Source organism: Xenopus tropicalis, chromosome 2, assembly GCF_000004195.4.
Source record: "Xenopus tropicalis strain Nigerian chromosome 2, UCB_Xtro_10.0, whole genome shotgun sequence".
In the NCBI taxonomy this organism is placed as follows: domain Eukaryota; kingdom Metazoa; phylum Chordata; class Amphibia; order Anura; family Pipidae; genus Xenopus; species Xenopus tropicalis.
Genome location: NC_030678.2, coordinates 104,870,392 through 104,888,205, shown reverse-complemented (window position 1 = coordinate 104,888,205; position 17,814 = coordinate 104,870,392). Strand labels below are relative to the sequence as shown.

The 17,814-nt window shown below is 38.7% G+C and overlaps 1 protein-coding gene across 2 annotated transcripts in view; it reads right to left on the bottom strand.

Moving 5' to 3' along the window:
- Positions 1–7,492, bottom strand: part of ksr1 (kinase suppressor of ras 1) — a 102,233-nt gene extending 94,741 nt beyond the window's left edge. For both annotated transcript variants that reach the window (XM_031895788.1, XM_031895789.1), the window contains exon 1: positions 7,370–7,492. In XM_031895788.1, coding sequence (XP_031751648.1) covers positions 7,370–7,431 — 62 coding nt within the window. In that variant the 5' untranslated portion in view covers positions 7,432–7,492. The remainder of the gene's footprint in view (positions 1–7,369) is intronic.
- Positions 7,493–17,814: the final 10,322 nt, after the last annotated feature.

Genomic DNA, 17,814 nt, shown 5'->3' with positions numbered 1-17,814 from the left:
CATGCACCTATAAATTAGAGAGCCGGAAGAGGAAGCCAGCAGTGTAAGCTTGCAAGCCGGGAGGGTGAGTGGAAGCGCTCAACCCGAACCCGCCCATGCAGAAAGTTAGAATTATGTTCTGCTGTCATTACAGAAAATGTTGTATTTTTTTTTACAAATCCTTTTCCACCTCTTTGCTTTAGTTTTGTTTATGATACTTGTAAACTGAAACTATGACCATGCTTAGTTTTATTTTTAATTTCAGTAACTGGCATGAAATTCCATCTAGAGTTATATGCCAGGATCGCACGGTAACATTTCCATGGGAAAGTCAATTAAAAAGCTCAGTAAGTTGTCCCTGAGTGGCAGTAGCTTGTTATAAGGGAGAAACACAGCTGAGCAAACTAGAGAATACTAAATGCAGCTGAAAGGGCAAAAATAACATCCAATTGAGTTTATGTAAAAAGGTACTGAACTTTCAAAAAAAAAAAAGAATATATATATATATATATATATACATATACATATTGTGGCTGATTGGCAGTGAAGGAACCAGACAGCAGGTATTGCAGCAGAATGTTCAGCTTTGCTTTAATTCAAGTTCCTGTACATCAAACAACAGGCCACCCCTTTAAGGCTCACACCAAATAAAATTAAAAAAATAAAATCCTAGTCCTGTCTGGAGGCTAACTTAACACAAAGTTTCCCCTCTCTAAAACGCTGGTCAGCTTTTCTGATCCTGGCGTAAAGTAACACAAAGTCAGTATTCACCTGTTTGGCGAATTGTGGCTTTCAGGTCAGAGCAGTTTCACTGAGAAACTACTCTCTCCTCTCCTCTTGTGGCAGACCCCTTTACAACACAGCAGCTATGTTAATTGGACACCAATGCGCCTGCTTACCTGACAGCATTAACCCTAGCACTACTGACAGAAATATTGCTTCTCTTACCCTCAAAATTCCTCATTCTGCCACAATATATCTTTATTATTTTTAGTTTATTTGCTTTGATTTTTTTTAGTGAGGTTTTTACTATTTTTTTTTTATAAGCAAAGATATGGGAATTTGACTACAGTGTAAATTGTACACACTGCAGCTTAATCCCATACGGGGCTTCCAGACCTACATCACCGTGACTGTGAGGATTGGATGAGCAATCAGCACAATTCACAACTGAAGTGGACACCACTAGAGATTTTAGATTCGCTACAAGAGACACAGACCGAATATTATTGGTTGAAACGCCTCTTGATTTGAATGTAAGTAGACTGGCTATAAACTTATACCACGAATTGCTGGGTTTGAAGAAAAAGGAAGTAGATCTGCAGCTCCATGGGGTGTATCTATCTAATTACCACCATCAAAGACTGATCCCTATAGGGTTTCGGATTAATAACATTCCTACAATTGGAAGAAACAATCCAGAATTTTGTGGGAAGTGGTGTGGCATCCTCAATCTATGCTCTTTTGATCTCATCCTCCTGGTGGTAGAAGAGGTTGGGAAGGAACTGGTGGCACTCAGGGAGGAAATTAAAAAGATAGAGGAGAAGTATTTAGAAACTTTGAAGGCAGATAAAACCACAGATTGGTTTGATAAATTGAATACAATCCTTGACAGACACAAGAGTGACTTACGTAAACTACGTAAGGTCTCTGACAACTACAAACAGAAGAGGGTACATGAGTGGTTATATATACTGTATATGGGACTGAAGTCCTTTTGCATCCAGAGAAATGGCAATTACGAGTCAGAGGCAGATTATCAGGGTTTTCTTTCAATCTGTGGAATTATATATGTCTGTGTAAAAAATATATTTATTTTTAGAAGTTCAGATAGTGTTTATGCACCTTTTCTACATTAGCCCAACTGAATGAGTTTATGTCAATAATAGCCTTGCTCCCTGTAAAATAACAAAACTTCCTCATATATCAAGGCCTTGTCTGTCAACCTTGCTTGCTTGCTTGCTTACTAGCAAATTGAATCAGATAAGTTCAGATACAATTTTTTATGTTTGATGAAAAAAACTGCACCATGCCTATAGCGGATCACCTTTCTGATATGAATGGCCAAACTACTGACCTTATGCAGTCAATTTGGATCCTGCATTAGACTGGACCTCCTAGAGCCACTAGTGAACCTAACTTTATTGTCTATGGCAGGGTATTTTCTGACATTTAGTAGCCACGACAAGTAGCTGCTACTAAGTAGGTCCGTGTGTCTTGACCCTAAAGGTTCATTTAAGGTCAGTGGCTACTTTAATGAAAAAGGTTTTGTGTGTTTATTTTGTTCTTCTTTCAGCCCAGACAACAGGCCTTTCTCAAGATCTTGTGAAATACAGATGTAGCAAGAAGTTGTAAACTTGGGTGTTTGATCTCACTATACTTCATGGGAAAATGAGATCATTCTGATAAGAATGCAAAAGAATAAATGTACCAACATGTTTGCTCTATTGCTAAACCTGCCTTGTTTATTTCCAGAGGCCAGTGGCTTACAAGCTGTTGGCTTGCCCTTCTATAGCAGCTCAATGTAATGCTTTGGGGGGTATGTAAGGATTGTAGTCTTTAATATTATTGAAACAGGAGCTGTACAATAGGAATAGTATGGGGACCCAGGAGTGTTAAGGGTCCAGTAAGTTACTGACTTTAAGGTATTGGGGACCCTAAATTAATTTTGCTGTGAAACTCAGTAAGGCTATTTACAAATGCAATCATAAGTGCAAATCACAAAAATATGCACAAAATTGTGTGCAGGTAAGCACTAGTAACAAAAGGACTTGAAATGAGAAATGCTGCTTTAGTCTTGAACCTGGAGAGATAATTGCGCTTCTCTGAAAAAAATAAAATTACACACATATTAGTGCTAGAAAATTGCAGTGTGTTTGTGAGTTAGCAGTGTAGATGCTATTTGAACTAGAAATTCTAGTTAATCCACTGCCTGGAACAATAATGGCTACATTATAATTTTGTTAAGTTAGGATGGGAAAGGGCGGCTTGAACCTTATAATTTTTAAAATATTTGCAATAAATGCTGCATTTTCACATCTTTGGAACTGTAATAACACAAACCCACCCAACCCCAAAAGTGCCTGCATGCCAGCAGATCACACATCAGCCAGGCAAGGGTCTGCTTATTTTGGCTGGCAATAGGTTTATGGGTCTTTTGTTGGTGCATGCCTATTTACCAACTGTTTGTGTGATGAAGGTAATTTGTGTTTCATCTGATTTGCACCTGCTTTTTTATTATAACCTTTTTTTAAAAAATGTTTTCAGAAAAATATTACAGAACAAACCCATCAATAAATAATAGAGCTGACTATGAGACATTTTGTGAAAAAAGAATACCAAAAATGCCACTCCCTATAAATACAACAATGGGGACTAATTTTTTTGTGCAACTGGCACCACTGTAATATGTTAACTGTTGTCTCATTCACAATGTCATGGGTCTAGTAATTAAATATATAACAAAGTGGAAAATAAATGGCAGGTGCTGGGCATGGGGGTCATTCAAATCAGACAGTTCTTCATGCAATATGACACAACAGCCGTTTTTGGAGCCTAGTATGGAGCATTGTAAACAGTAACTGGGTTAGCAAAAACATTTTTATTTTCAGAAGAGTCTTAACCAATATCTATTTCTAGTCTTCAATAAAAACACTGGGTTGTTTTGGTTCTAACTGTACTATTCTAAAAATATAAGTGGTAGGGCATAATTCTTTGGTGAAAATGTCTTCACTGTGTATATAAACAACAAAATCTCTTCAACTTAAATGCCCAGTACTTTTAGCTTGATATCGAGTGAATGATATGTGTTTTCCTAACTCTTTTATTTTTTTGCAGAACTCAAGGTTTTTATTAAAACTGTTACCTAGCTGCTAGGCTCCTTTATTATACTCAGGGTTTGAATAGAAAGATATGTACTTAAAATATAAAATAATAACAACAAATATAAAGAATCTAGATTCATATGTTCTTTCCTGGAAAGAGGCAGAACAAAACATTATACACAATCTTTTCTTTTAAAAATCCATAGATCAGTTTTAAAATATGCAATTATCAGGGTTAGTTACTTAAAAAGTTACAGCTTGAACATTTGCACAGTTCTACATTTTTTATGTCAGCACAAAATGGTTTGCCTACCCTAAATTATTCAGTAAATTATGAAGAATGAGGGTTGCCAGGTCAAAGGCAGGAAATAAGTGAATTGTTTTTTGTGCCCCTTAGGCTGAGGGCACAGGTAGCATTGGCTATCAGCCTGTGTATTTTTGCAGGCTGAGATAAGCAGATTTACTCCCTTACACACCTCAGTAAAACTGCACTGACAAGTACAGCTTTCACCTCCACATCATAAAGTGGAGCCGAGAGGGAATCGGCCCTAAAATGCTTGCTTCCGTATATTCAACCCGATCCCCACTCGACTCTGTTCAGCCTTAGGCTGATGCCACATGGGGCTGATTTTTGGTCTGCGAAAAATCACAGCCCCTTGTAGGGTTACTACCTAGACTGGCCTAGCCTGCAAAACACCTGCTAGGGCCGGTGCTGGTAATACAAATTTACCAGCAATATATCTGCCGGTAAATTTGTAAGAGTGTTAACCCTTCCTATAAATCCCTCCCTTCCTTCAAACCCTACCTATAAATCCTTCCCTTCCTTCATACCCTACCTATCCCTTGCTTCCCTACTTTGCAGGCATACTTGGCGGATGGGTCTGGGCACAGGAAAAGTAGAACATTGATGCCTCATAGGGGCTGATCCTCGACCTGCATTTTTGGCCTGCCAATAAGCAGCTATAAGTGATGTATCAGCAGCTGAACAGAGTATTCCTGCGACAGCTGATGGGATCAGTTTTCCTCTAAATTTTTTACCCTGTCATGTTTTTAATTATTTTGTTTAGTGTATCACATTTAGGGCTGCGGCACACGGGGAGATTAGTTGCCCCTGGGTAACAGAGATCAAATATCTGGTCACTTCCCAAAGAGAACTATAGCTAGTGCTGCAAGTACCTTACCTTATCAGGTCCTTTGATGATCAGCTCCACATGGGATGCTTTACTTTTAATTGCTGCATGTAAAATACATTACATGCAGAGGGTAATCCCTGGTAATCACCCAAAAATGCAGGAGACATTTTTGATTGATTACCCAGGATTGCCTCATGTAGTGCTTTTTACATGTGGCGATTGACAGGAAAGTGAAGGAGCTGGTATTTTGGGTGCTTTGTTGACCATGGGAGAGGAGATTTCCCACCGGGCGATGAAGTGCCCTGTGGGACATCACCCTAAAAGTGCCATGTGATTGTGTTGCCACTATATAAACAAAAATAATAAATAAAATAACCCTCTGCCCACAAATGCAGGACTTTGCAGGACTGATCAACAGTTACTGGATTACTGGAAACATTTGGGTGTAGTCATTGCTGCAACACCAGCAACAAGGGAGGCACACCAGTTACTAATATCTATATAATAGCATAATATCATAATATCATATAATAGTATGTTTTGCTACACACAAATATGTAATTTTGGATAATTTTCCTCAATAAATAAATAAACAAACAAACAACACAAACTTTAATTAACTTGGTTATCACATTTTATGCTTTGCAGGCTACATTTTAGGTCATATTTATGCAGAAAAATTAAAAATTAAAAATGGTCCACAAAAAAAGGCATGTACCAAGGTGAGGAGGAGAAGATTTTCTACAAGAAAAGAGCAAATACTTTTGGCTTAAAAAACAGAAATTTGTACAGGGCAACAATAAAGTGCCTGGGCCTGTAAAGTGACTGAAAGGTTACGGCTAACATGTAACTGTTTTGTAATAATCCTTGCCAACAGATAATGTTTCTAAATACTGAACAATTTTTGTATGGCAGGGACTAGAGATAGCTGTATTACTTCACAGCGCAGACTTTAACAATTTGTTATAGTTAGACTTTAGGATATATTATACATTAGTGACTTGACTGTTGAGTCCAATGCATAAGCATGATATATGAACCTTCTTCTATTTTATAAGTGTGGGATGGGGGTTAGAAAAGATGAGAAAAATACCCCCTTATCCAGAAATCCTTAGCAATCATTCGTAGGAAACTTTAATCAGCTTAGATCAGGTTACTAAAACTTTTGATTGGCTGCTATGGGTAACTAAACTGGGGTAAATTTAAAGCTGGCCATTCATGGTAAGATCTGCCCAGATTCATGATGTCGATCAGGTATGTCCAATTTGGTCAAGTGTGTACATAGCCAGATTGGGCTAAAAATTATAATAATTATTATAATAGTAATTATATGTCTATGAAGATTCTCATTCATCCAGGTCATGATATACAGTATCTAGTAGAATTAAGTCTAAAACAACTGGACTTTTCTGAGTTTTTTCTTGAAAACATTTCACCACTCATCCGAGTGGCTTCTTCAGTTCAAATGACTGGTAGGGAATTCCCCGGTATTTAAACTCTTGATGGTAGTAGAGTCACAGACATCCAATCACAATGGTTCCATTGAACTTGTTCAGTTAGGTGTTAGCTGAAACTGACAGGTGTAAGAAGGTATGATCCAATCACAATGGTACCAAGATTCTCATTGATGAAGGTGTTAATCCTTCAAAGTGCATGACTGGAAGTGTGAACTGTTGTGAAACTGCCGGGGTAAGGATGTCAACGCGCCATTGTATGTTGGCGACAAGCGGTGTCTCTGTTCAGGGATGGTTTTTCCAGGTTGGCATAAATGGCCTCTTTCACAGCTCTTTCAAACCATCTGTCCTCTCGGTCCAAAATATGTACTTTGAAGGATTAACACCTTCATCAATGAGAATCTTGGTACCATTGTGATTGGATCATACCTTCTTACACCTGTCAGTTTCAGCTAACACCTAACTGAACAAGTTCAATGGAACCATTGTGATTGGATGTCTGTGACTCTACTACCATCAAGAGTTTAAATACCGGGGAATTCCCTACCAGTCATTTGAACTGAAGTAGCCACTCGGATGAGTGGTGAAACGTTTTCAAGAAAAAACTCAGAAAAGTCCAGTTGTTTTAGACTTAATTCTACTAGATACTGTAATAGTAATTATAATAATAATTAGGCCAATAATTGGATAATACAGTGGGGCCTGTGGAGATCTATAAGAAAAAGACCCACATCAACATAAAAATGCAGTCCTCGCCCAGTGAGATTTTTATATCTGTGGTCAGTTAGTGGGTCAGTATGCTGCAACTTGTGCTGAAGGGAGTCCACAGCTTTTATTGGCCCATGTATTGCCAATTTAACTCATGTTACTAGATACCTAAAGTACCTAAAGCATTGCTTGGATTGCTGTTCCTGTAAAATATGATCTTTCTTTTTTTCTAGCCAGTACCCTTTAGGAAATAGTGACACTTATTACTTACATGACAATTAACTCACAACGAGGACCACGGGTAGTGCCGGAATACCTGTACCTTTCACTCATCTTGTCCTTCAGTTGTGAGTTTTGTGACTCCAAAAAAAACTGCACAGACTCTTTATTCTAACTTTAGGAGTTTCACTTCCGATTCTTGGTTTCTGACTGCTTTTCCACTGCATGGTTAGAGTGTAAAATACAGAATAGAAATAAGACAATAAATGGAGTAAGACGAGATAGTAAAGTTAAAAGCATCAAACAGGAAAAAAGATTGGAACAGCACAAATAGTTTACACCGAGCCATTTTAATACCATTAGTTACAATAAGTTGCCTTTATATTGTTCTATTGAGGAATGCACTGAATCCACTTTTTTGGATTCGGCCGAATACCGAACACCGAACAGAATCCGAATCCTATTTAGCATATGCAAATTAGACAACAGAAGGGTTAAATCTTCATTAGCGTATGCTAATTAGGTTCGGAAGGGTTACATTTTCAACTTCCGTGTTTATGTGACAAAAAGTCATATTATTTATTGTCAAAAGCAAGTACCTATATAAAGTTGCCCACTAAGTTTATATTTCCTCCTAATTCCAACACAGAGATAAAGATCTTGAAATAGCACAGGGTTTTATGTATACACATTTCTATGATGCGGTCATTTATCAAAAAATCCAAAATCCAAATTGAAAAATATAAACAAAAAAAAATTGCAGAGAAAACAGCAAAGCCATGACTTTTTCTTGAACAAAAACCACCATAAACCACCCCCCGAAAACCTCTAAAACCACTAAGCAAAGAAAGATCTTACAATTGTAAAAGGGTCATTTGCCATTGAGTGCCATTATCTGGTGTATTTTTGCATTCTGAATTGTCACGTTTTTGTGGCATAATAAATTGCGAAAAAATAATGTCAAAAGGAAGTGTTCCTAAGCAATCCCCGACAGAGAGTGCCAGCAGATGCTACCAAAGTAAAGACAATTCTTGATTATATTATAAGGGAAAGTAGTTGAGGTGATTTCCAAGTAAATGTAACTATCCAAAAGCAAAATAATTATGCAGGCACTTATGTAATCCTAGGGTTGCCACCTACCTGGTTTTAACCCAGACAGACCAGCTTACGGGAGGTCTGTTGGTGTCCAATCACCATGTCCAGTTTTCCAAATTAGGGAAACCGGGCAGGACTCTTTAAAATTGATGTGCCGATTGGGAAATCTCCGGTTGTCATGTCAAAACCCCACGCATGTCACCTGCCCATCCCCAACATCACCTGCCTCACCCCGTGACATCACAACCCCGCCCGGGCCCCACACCTGGATTTCAGACAATCAGAAGGTGGCAATCATTTGTAATCCCAAAAGAACTAGCTAGGTAGAATAGTAAACCAGTTGGCAAGGTAACACAAGTCCAGGCTATAGATGTGGGCAGGCAGGGCAGAATCCAAAGCAACCATCTATCAAAACCAGGGAAACCAACAAACAGGGACCAGGACAGGGCACACTTAAAAGCTCAGGATCAAGGCAGGTATTAGACAAGAACTCAGGAACAAAGATCTTCAGGTATAAGGAACTTAGGAGCAGAAACTAGTAATGAGTTTTTCTTAAAACACATCTTTTATGAGGATTAAAGTTGTATATGAGTGGTTCATTGAATAGCTCTTTACTCTGATTCACCAAAGCCTGGGATGCACCATCTCTTGGAATATATAACCTGGCAACTGCAAGTGCAGACACACTAAAGTAGAAGTGATGTTGCGTGGGCTGACATTGTGGCCATATATGATCCTTGAACTTTCACATAGCGGCCCTGACAGTAGTCCCAATGTATCCATCTTGCCTCTTCTGATGAACAAAGTGCAGATGCACTTAGTGAGGCTGGAAAACCTTAGAGATACCACCAGTGAATTGCACCATAAGGTCTGTAGCGTGCAACCTACCTCCTGTCACTCAAAGCAAAAACCCACAACTTCAGCTTCTACCATAAGATAGTAATCATAATAACCACTGAGACAACATAATTAGTTTCTGGAAAAAGAGAGGTCATGTTTATTAAAATGTTACTATAAATTCACCAAAAATGGGCAGGCCCACCACCAGTTTTCATAGTAGAGAAGTATGGGCTTCTCCTGTAGGAAGCAAAACCTGGAAACAAAACCAGTGCCAGTGAGCCCCTGCAGGTGTGGACTGAGATTCAAAATAGGCCCTGGTATTTCAGATACAAAGAGGTCCAAATATGCCCATTAAATAGTGACTATGGAATAGTGTCTATGGAATCATACAGCAGCCCCTCTGGCATTTGCCAGAATCCACAGATTGCCAGTCCAGACCTGCCTCAGTGGTTGCCCCTCTGTTAAAATTGGCTTTGCCTGGTTTATCCCCGAGGCCAGAAAGCGTATCTCAGTTTTTGATGCTTATACTGACTTGGTAATCCTAGACTTGGGAGGGAGGGTCGGAGAAAAATCACAGATTAGTTATGATCCCTCTCTGTGTGCTACCTTTTAAATCCCCCTACACCTATTCCCTCCCTTTAGTTTTTCCCTCCTCTACATATTTGCTATAGCCCTAAAATCTTTAAAGTTTATCTAGTCTAGGCCTCCATGTTCACTTAAACTGCAGAGGCTGCCCTCCTCTTTCTGCTGAAGCACTGGACTGCAAACAGTTGTTATTCTATCACTGGACACCAATATAATGCACTGAATTAGTCTGTGATGGAATCCAAAGGTAGGCTTTCTTGGACAGAGTAATGGGTTGGGAAATTTGGTCTAATTACTCAGCTTTAAGCCAAGCTGACCTGGCGCCCTAGGCAACCCATTCGTCCACCCCACCCCTGCACCCTTCCTCCCCATTGCCCCCGCCATGCAATGACAAGTGGCGGGGGCAATGACAAGGGTGCCACAGACCAGGGATAGGCAGAAGGGGTACCTGTTGTGCCCTAGGCAGGTGCCTCTTCTGCCTATTCCTAGTTCCTAGCCTGTTAGTAATTACATATATTTCATGAAAAATATTTTATAGCACATAATAATTTAAGATGGCCTGTTGGAAATACTTTTCTTTTAGATTTACTTAGCAGATATCATAACCTTGAATACTCAGGTCTCAAGTTATTTGTTCTGCTTCTCCCATTCCAAAATGTTTGAGATATCTTCATGAAAAATAATAACGACTTGAAAAAAGTCAGCTTTTAAAAATATTTATGTTTTCTGATTCTTTTCAGAATAAAATACAGTCATTACCCAGGTTTCGTACAATATCATCGGTGCAACAGTGAGCCTCTACAGTTATCCTTTCTGATCCCCACCTTATTATAGAAGATGCTGTCTGAGATGCTGCTGTATCCATGTGTTTTCTGCTTATCTTTGCCTCAGTGGAATAAATAGATATTTATTTTCTCAGTCTGAATATTTAATTATGTAGGATCATTCTTAAATGATGAAGGACTGTTTCAGTCTAGTGATAAAGGCTCCTGAGACCAAACATATACTATCATTTACCTTACTGTATCAGCTCTGGATCAACAAGCCCAGTTACCAGCTGTGCATACATTACTGCAGATAGTGTTCCTCTTTGTGCTGATTTTATATTTTGTTGTCATGGAGCTTGCATGTACAACTGATTGCAAATATAAATCACAATTTAAATGCAATGTATTCCACTTTTTGGCAAAATACATAGCTCACATTGCTGTCTAGTAATTGCAATGTAGTGTACATTGTATTTAGAATTATTGTCTGGACAGTGCCAAGCCAACTACTATTTGCACCCAAGGTGCAACTACCTGAGCACACTCAATACTTTCTCCCTTCTCTGTGTATTGCGCCGCACAGCAGCTACAACTGCTATAACCTTCCTTACAATAAAGACCAGTGTTTCTACTGATTATACCATAAGGCTCCTCACATTTGATGCCCATGCTGCACTGTTGTATCTCATATAAAGATACGCTGTTGAGTCAGCATCCCCAAAGTTAGCAGGGGTGGCAATAAGCATCTCCTGGTAACTTTCAGACTCGAATTTCTGTTTTTATAAAACAGAAATTTGACTCTGCTGGTGCAGAAAGTGAAATTGCACTCTCTACACTAGTGATACGCCCACCCCTGGACCCCCTCTTGCACTCTAAAGGTAAGCGCTGGGGGGGCCGAGGGGGGGGGGCGGCATCCGAGAAGCCGCCTCAGGCTTCTAGAATATATGCAACAGAGTGATACAAAAAAAGTGTTCACTTTTTTGCTTTTAGATTGATCACTGATGTGCATTATTCCTCACATTCTTAAGCCAGCCATCCATGTAAAGATCCACTCACTTGCCAAGTTCACCAAACAAGAAGATCTTCCATCGATAACATTTTCAACAAACGGATCATATTTGTAGCTATGCAGAACATCCACATTAACCTGTCTCATAAATATCTAGCCAATCTTTATACAGATAGCAAATGGGCAGGCCCGTTGGCTGCTGCCATGCACAGGACAACCAACTGCAGGCTTCATCTACTTATGACTTGCATTTATACATACCCTGTAATTGTCTTCAGGCAGAACATTTTGCATCAGGGCAGACATCTACATCTTGGGGAGACTGCCACTAATAATACATGCTCTTACACACTGTTTTTTCCATTTTATTTTTGGCATTATGGGGCGGACTTCCATTGGGCAGGATTCTCAGCAGTCTCAATACTATCCCATTATTGTTCTTAATGATCAGGAAACAATTAACCATTGTTAAACATTTTTCAAAACAGCTGAATGTATTGGTATGTACAAATGTGTGAAGCTGTGCTAATATAGACACAAATATTGCATGTATTGAAGCCATTCGTTAAATATACTGGGGGCCCAAACACACTCCTTGCACTTTTGCAAAGTTGTAGCTATGGACGCTGCAGAACCCTGAAACTACCGTGGTGGTTATTTTAGGGTTCACACAGTGGGCAGCTCCTAGAAGCATGGGAGAATACACCAATAAATGACATGCCAATGCAGTTTCAATGCCACACTATAAGTGACACAATCCCCATTGTAAAGATGTTCTCTGCAACTTCTACCCAATTTTTGAACACAAACACACATAATTGTTTTATTTCATGCATCCAGCGATACTGCAATAGGTAATAACATGCCAATTTGCATTCAAAAACTGCACTTTACATATTGCACCCAGTTTGTAAATGAACTTTCATGGGAAATATGAAAGGCAATTTGTGCATGGATCAGCTTTTTACAGATGGAATATTTTGGTTAATAACAAGACATAAGGGTCGCCTAATATTCTATTACATAATGGGACATTTCTTCCCTATCAGCTTCCCTCCGTTAGTCTTGTTAGACTTATTTATGTGGTTGCTATTAAGAAAACAAACCCAGCTAAGCTTAATACTCTTCCTGTCTGAGCGTTCTTTTTCCACCAACAGATGCTTTGAATATGACTGAAAATAACATCCACCCGTCAACAAAATTCAGCATGTTCCAGTCAGTTGTGTAACACAAGACAATATGGCACAGCTTGTTATGATTTTCCCCGAAAGAGGTTTGGGATAAAATATACTTGCTCATCACTAAATGTAAAATGTCCTTTTCATTCAATGAAATAAAAAATCAAATGGAAACATAACTAGCAACTATGCTCATTCTGAGTTCAAAATATAGTGTTTGTGTTAGATATACAATGTGTCTATAGTTTTAGTTAAATAATATATATGCTTTTGGGCATACTTCTAGTACTTCTAGTCAGGCCCGGATTTGTGGAAAGGCCACAAAGGCCCGGGCCTAGGGCGGCAAAATTTGGGGGGCGGCATGCCGCCCCGCCGCACCAAAATATTAAAGTTTATTGCGCATACGGAGCAATGGGGAACTCTCCCCCACTGCTCCGTATGCGATTGAAAAGGGCCGAGCATGCGCAATCGCGAGTTCGCACATGCGCGGGGGGAGGTTCGCCGTTCGCGCATGCGCAGGGGGCGTTCGCCGTTCGCGCATGCGCAGGGGGCCATGACAGAGAGGGGGCGGCCTCGGGGCGCCCGGCCAACAAATCCGGCCCTGCTTCTAGTGTTCACTCAATGTCACATATTTGACTCCACTGGTTAATAAACTTCTCCATTCTCCATCTGTAAACCTGAGATATAGACAGCAGCAGAGGTAATAGAAGGTAATAGAGGTAATAGAAAAGTAAAAAATTATCATTTAGTACTTTATATTGAAAAAAATCAGAAAATGTGAAATGTTTTAACAAAAAGAATATTTATAAAGCTATTTTATTTCCAGCCATACTCATATTGAACATAGGTGTACATTACTGCTTTAAAGATATAGTTATAAGCAATTTAGACCCACCCATTGTATATTGCTGCAAATTCTATTAATATTGTCCATCCAACAACCATTGTGCATTTGGTAGAGGTATTATTGAAGACATATATTACTATATCTGCACTGATATAAGAAGAGTATTGTTCTCAATTTGTGTCTCTGCTGTCCCACTGTAGTAAATAAAACCTATTACCATGAATTACTATTCCCCCCCATTCAAATGTCATCTGACAGACCAACTAAAATGTAAACTATACCCTCAGAATGAATACTTAATCAATAGTGGCCTGTTAAAGAATCTTACCAAAACTGTCCTAACATTTTTTATATGCAGCCACCATTTTATGTTGGTCGGTGTGCTCTCTCAGAGGTCACCTGTCAGGAAATAATGTTACTGTAAATATAACAGGAAGAAGTGTGGGAGTAAAAGACAGAACTCTGTCTATTAATTGGCTTATGTGACCTTGGTTTGTTTGTATGCACCATGAATCATATGATCCCAGGGGTCGGCGCTTTATTCCTAAAATGGAAATTTTGCATTTAGGATTATCCAATGGTGCATACTGGTATATTTTTATGAAAATGTTTTTTAGATAAAGGGGGTTTTACATATGAGTTGTTTTATGCAATATATTTTTATAGAGAACTACATTGTTTAAGGGTATAGTTTTCCTTTAAGTAGCAAAACATAAATTGACAGAATTCAGATTGCTTGTGTTATGCATAATCGTATATTTCTATGTTATATGAATCATTGGGACAATATGGTTCATCATTTGTTAAAGCTACTTACTTTTTTGTATCAAATACCTGAGAAAACAAGGCAGAATCATAATTCTATTGTTTTTGTTTATTTTTTTTAATTCTTATGTTATCATATGTAAAAGATATGAGAGGTCTATAACATAAACCCCAGAAAGAATTGCAAGACCATTAGTGTGCACCTTAGTGCTCATTCAAAGTTCACTTCTGACCAGGGTCTGGATGCACTTCAGACAAAGTGCTGATTGTAGTGCAGAGATCTGCAGCAATTCTCCTATGCGCAGGGTAGGGGGCAAAGTAAAAAAAAATGGCATACTTCACCCATTTTGGATCTGGCGACTGCACATAGTTTTATGGCCAATTAAGGATATTGCCTTCTGTGTAAGATATGTCAATATAGTATGCAGTTGTTGCATCAACAGACTTTTTATTTCATTACATTTCTTCTTCTTTTATAACATTTGTGATATTTTGTTAGCCCTATAAAGTTGCATTTTTCCCCTAGTCTTAACAATATTATTTTTCTTTAAAGAGGGGGTGACAGATTTCACAGCTCTTTATTTCACATCCTGCACCTTAAGTCCCTGCCCTAGTGGAGCTCATAATCTAAGGTCCCTATCACATTCACACACAGTAGGGATAGTTTTATCGTGAGATAACTAGCTTCCCTGCATTTTTCCCAAAGGATAATCTTCACAAGCAAAGGGAGAATACACACACTCCTGGTATCAAACCCCAGGACCCCAGTGATGGAAGGCAATAATGCTAACCACAGTGCCACTGTTACACATGACAGCAACAGGAACTAATATAAATTAAGACAGTCAGGTGTTTAGAAAACACTTTCAAGTTACCTCATGAGACAGACTTAGATTTCAAAATATTATTCTCATGAACCACATGAGGTTACTCAGGAGCAAAACCCAAAGTCTTCATGTTAAGTCAAAAGAGGGAAGTGGCAAAAAATGTAATAAAGCTTAAGGCTGCCTGGGCTATGAGAAACCTGTGCCTTCTTTACTGTTTCACTTAGTTTTTATATAGCTCTTACCAAAGTTTATCATATGTATCCTAATAGTTTAATAATATTATACCCCAAGAAAAGCAGTATTTTATAATAGAAAGCAAAATTTCTCATTATAACTGCACAAAAATAATTATAACTGCACAAAAATAATTATAAAAGGAATAAAATTGTACTAAGGGCCAATGCACAATCCCATATATACAGTATGACCAATATAGATAAACAGATGATTCCTACTGCTCTTGTCCAAAAGAGGCATTCATTTCCACTGTTTCCTCCTCCTGAGCAAAGTGCCATTTGCATTGCACCTCATGTCCACCTCATGTCCATCGTCTGGCAAATATCTAACTTCAGTCAGTTATTAGTCTACTATCTTTAATAACACAGACTTGAGGAATTTCTTTATAAGGGAGAATAGGATATTATAATTCTCCCTTGTTTTTGGGAAGCCTTACATTTTTCTATTTTTAATTTGTTTCATTTCTGGGTTAATTGTCCTGTCTGACGGAAAGCTCCACCCATTACCCAAAGGTGGGTATCCAATTTCTCTATTTTGCAGTTCTGCTCCTATGTTTGTACATAGCATTCATACATTAGCCCTATATAAATTTCTAGACAAACGGGGTATATTTTCTCTTTACAGGGACCAAAAAATCCCCACAAATAAACAGGATATACTTCTTCATTAAATAAAAGAGTGGTTCCTTTCTGAGTAAATACTTTTGTGAACTAAATTGATGAAAGATATCTGCGCTGAGTTCACAGACAGCATTATTGTTTCAGAAAACGGAGTCAAATTCTTATCTTCGTTTATCACAAGCTAAGTGGACACACAGGAAGTGGCCTCATTTTCCTGCCTTCATGCACATCAGATGGCTGAAAGTTGCCTCACCCCTATTACATAAGAAGAAAGATGAAGATCTGAATGACCTTTCCTTATCCTACTTTAGAAAAGGAACCACCAAGACAAAGAAATGGGTTCATGCTTCTTAAAAAAATGGGAATTTGCTCTTAAAAAGGACCGTTACTAATATTTTGTTGTTCTTCTAGTAATTATGAATGGAATTTATATATACTGATTAGGGACCTGCTATCCAGAATGCTTTCAACATAAGCAGACTTCCCATAATTTGGATCTCTATACCTTAACTCTACTAAAAAATTATTTTAACAATAAGTTAACCCAGTAGGACTGTTTTGCCACCAATACAAATTCATGCAGCCTAGTTACCATCAATTACAAGGTGCTGTTATTATTACAGAGAAAAAGGAAACTATTTTAAAAAATTAGGATCATTTGCTTAAAGTAGAGTCTAGGGGAGATGACCTTCCCATAATTCAGAGCTTTCTAGACAACAGATTTCCGGATAACTGATCCCATACCTGTAGTAATATTTCATTGAGAGCTACAGCACACTAGGTACTAATACTGATCACTGATACTTGTGATTCAGTCCAAATCACATTCTGTTGACAGCAATGGAAAGCACTGTTAGCAGATTAAGGATACACACACAAAATATTTATCACATGCTAAACTGCATTCATTTTGATCCATTGGGTGCAATTATGCCAGGTGCTGGAATTTTAGGTAAAATCTTTACATTGTGTGGAAAATCTCACTTCACACACTGCACTGAATTTATAAATATCCTTTTTATTTTTTTACATAGGCATTATATACTGTATGGCCAGGTCCACCCTACTAAAGCAACAATGTGCACAAAAAAAACAATGTTTAATGGTTTATAATGCTTTAAGGTAGCCATACACTGTAAGATGGCCATACACTTTAAGATCCGCCATACACTGTAAGATCCGCTTGTTTGGCGAGGATGCCAAACAAGCCAATCATTTCCTGCTATACCCACCTAAGGTGGGTGATATCAGGCTAAATACAATTAAACCAGTGTACACAGGTTCCGTCAGACTGCGGACTGCATCAACAATCCGATGCAGTCCCAGAACTGATGGAAAATCAAACCTGCCCGATCGAGACATGGCTAATTTTTTTTTTATTCCTTGCCCCATTCACACATCTACACAAGTGTTGTCCAGCTTTCAGGCCTGGATTTGTGGCGAGGCCACAAAGCCCCAGGCCTAGGGTGGCAGAAATTTAGAGGAGGCATGCTGCCCAGCCACACTGGGGGGTCGGTCGGTCGAGGTGGGCAGGCGGCGAAAGGGGGCGGCCTCAGGGTACCCTATTCAGAAATCCGGCCCTTCCAGCTTTGTCCATATAGTTACACAGTTATTTAATATACTCAAGAATTGCTGACTACAAGATTATATTTAAATTATAACACAACATAATTAGTCTGCAGTGCCACTGAGCTAGACATATTGGGGCCGATTCACTAAAGGGTGCA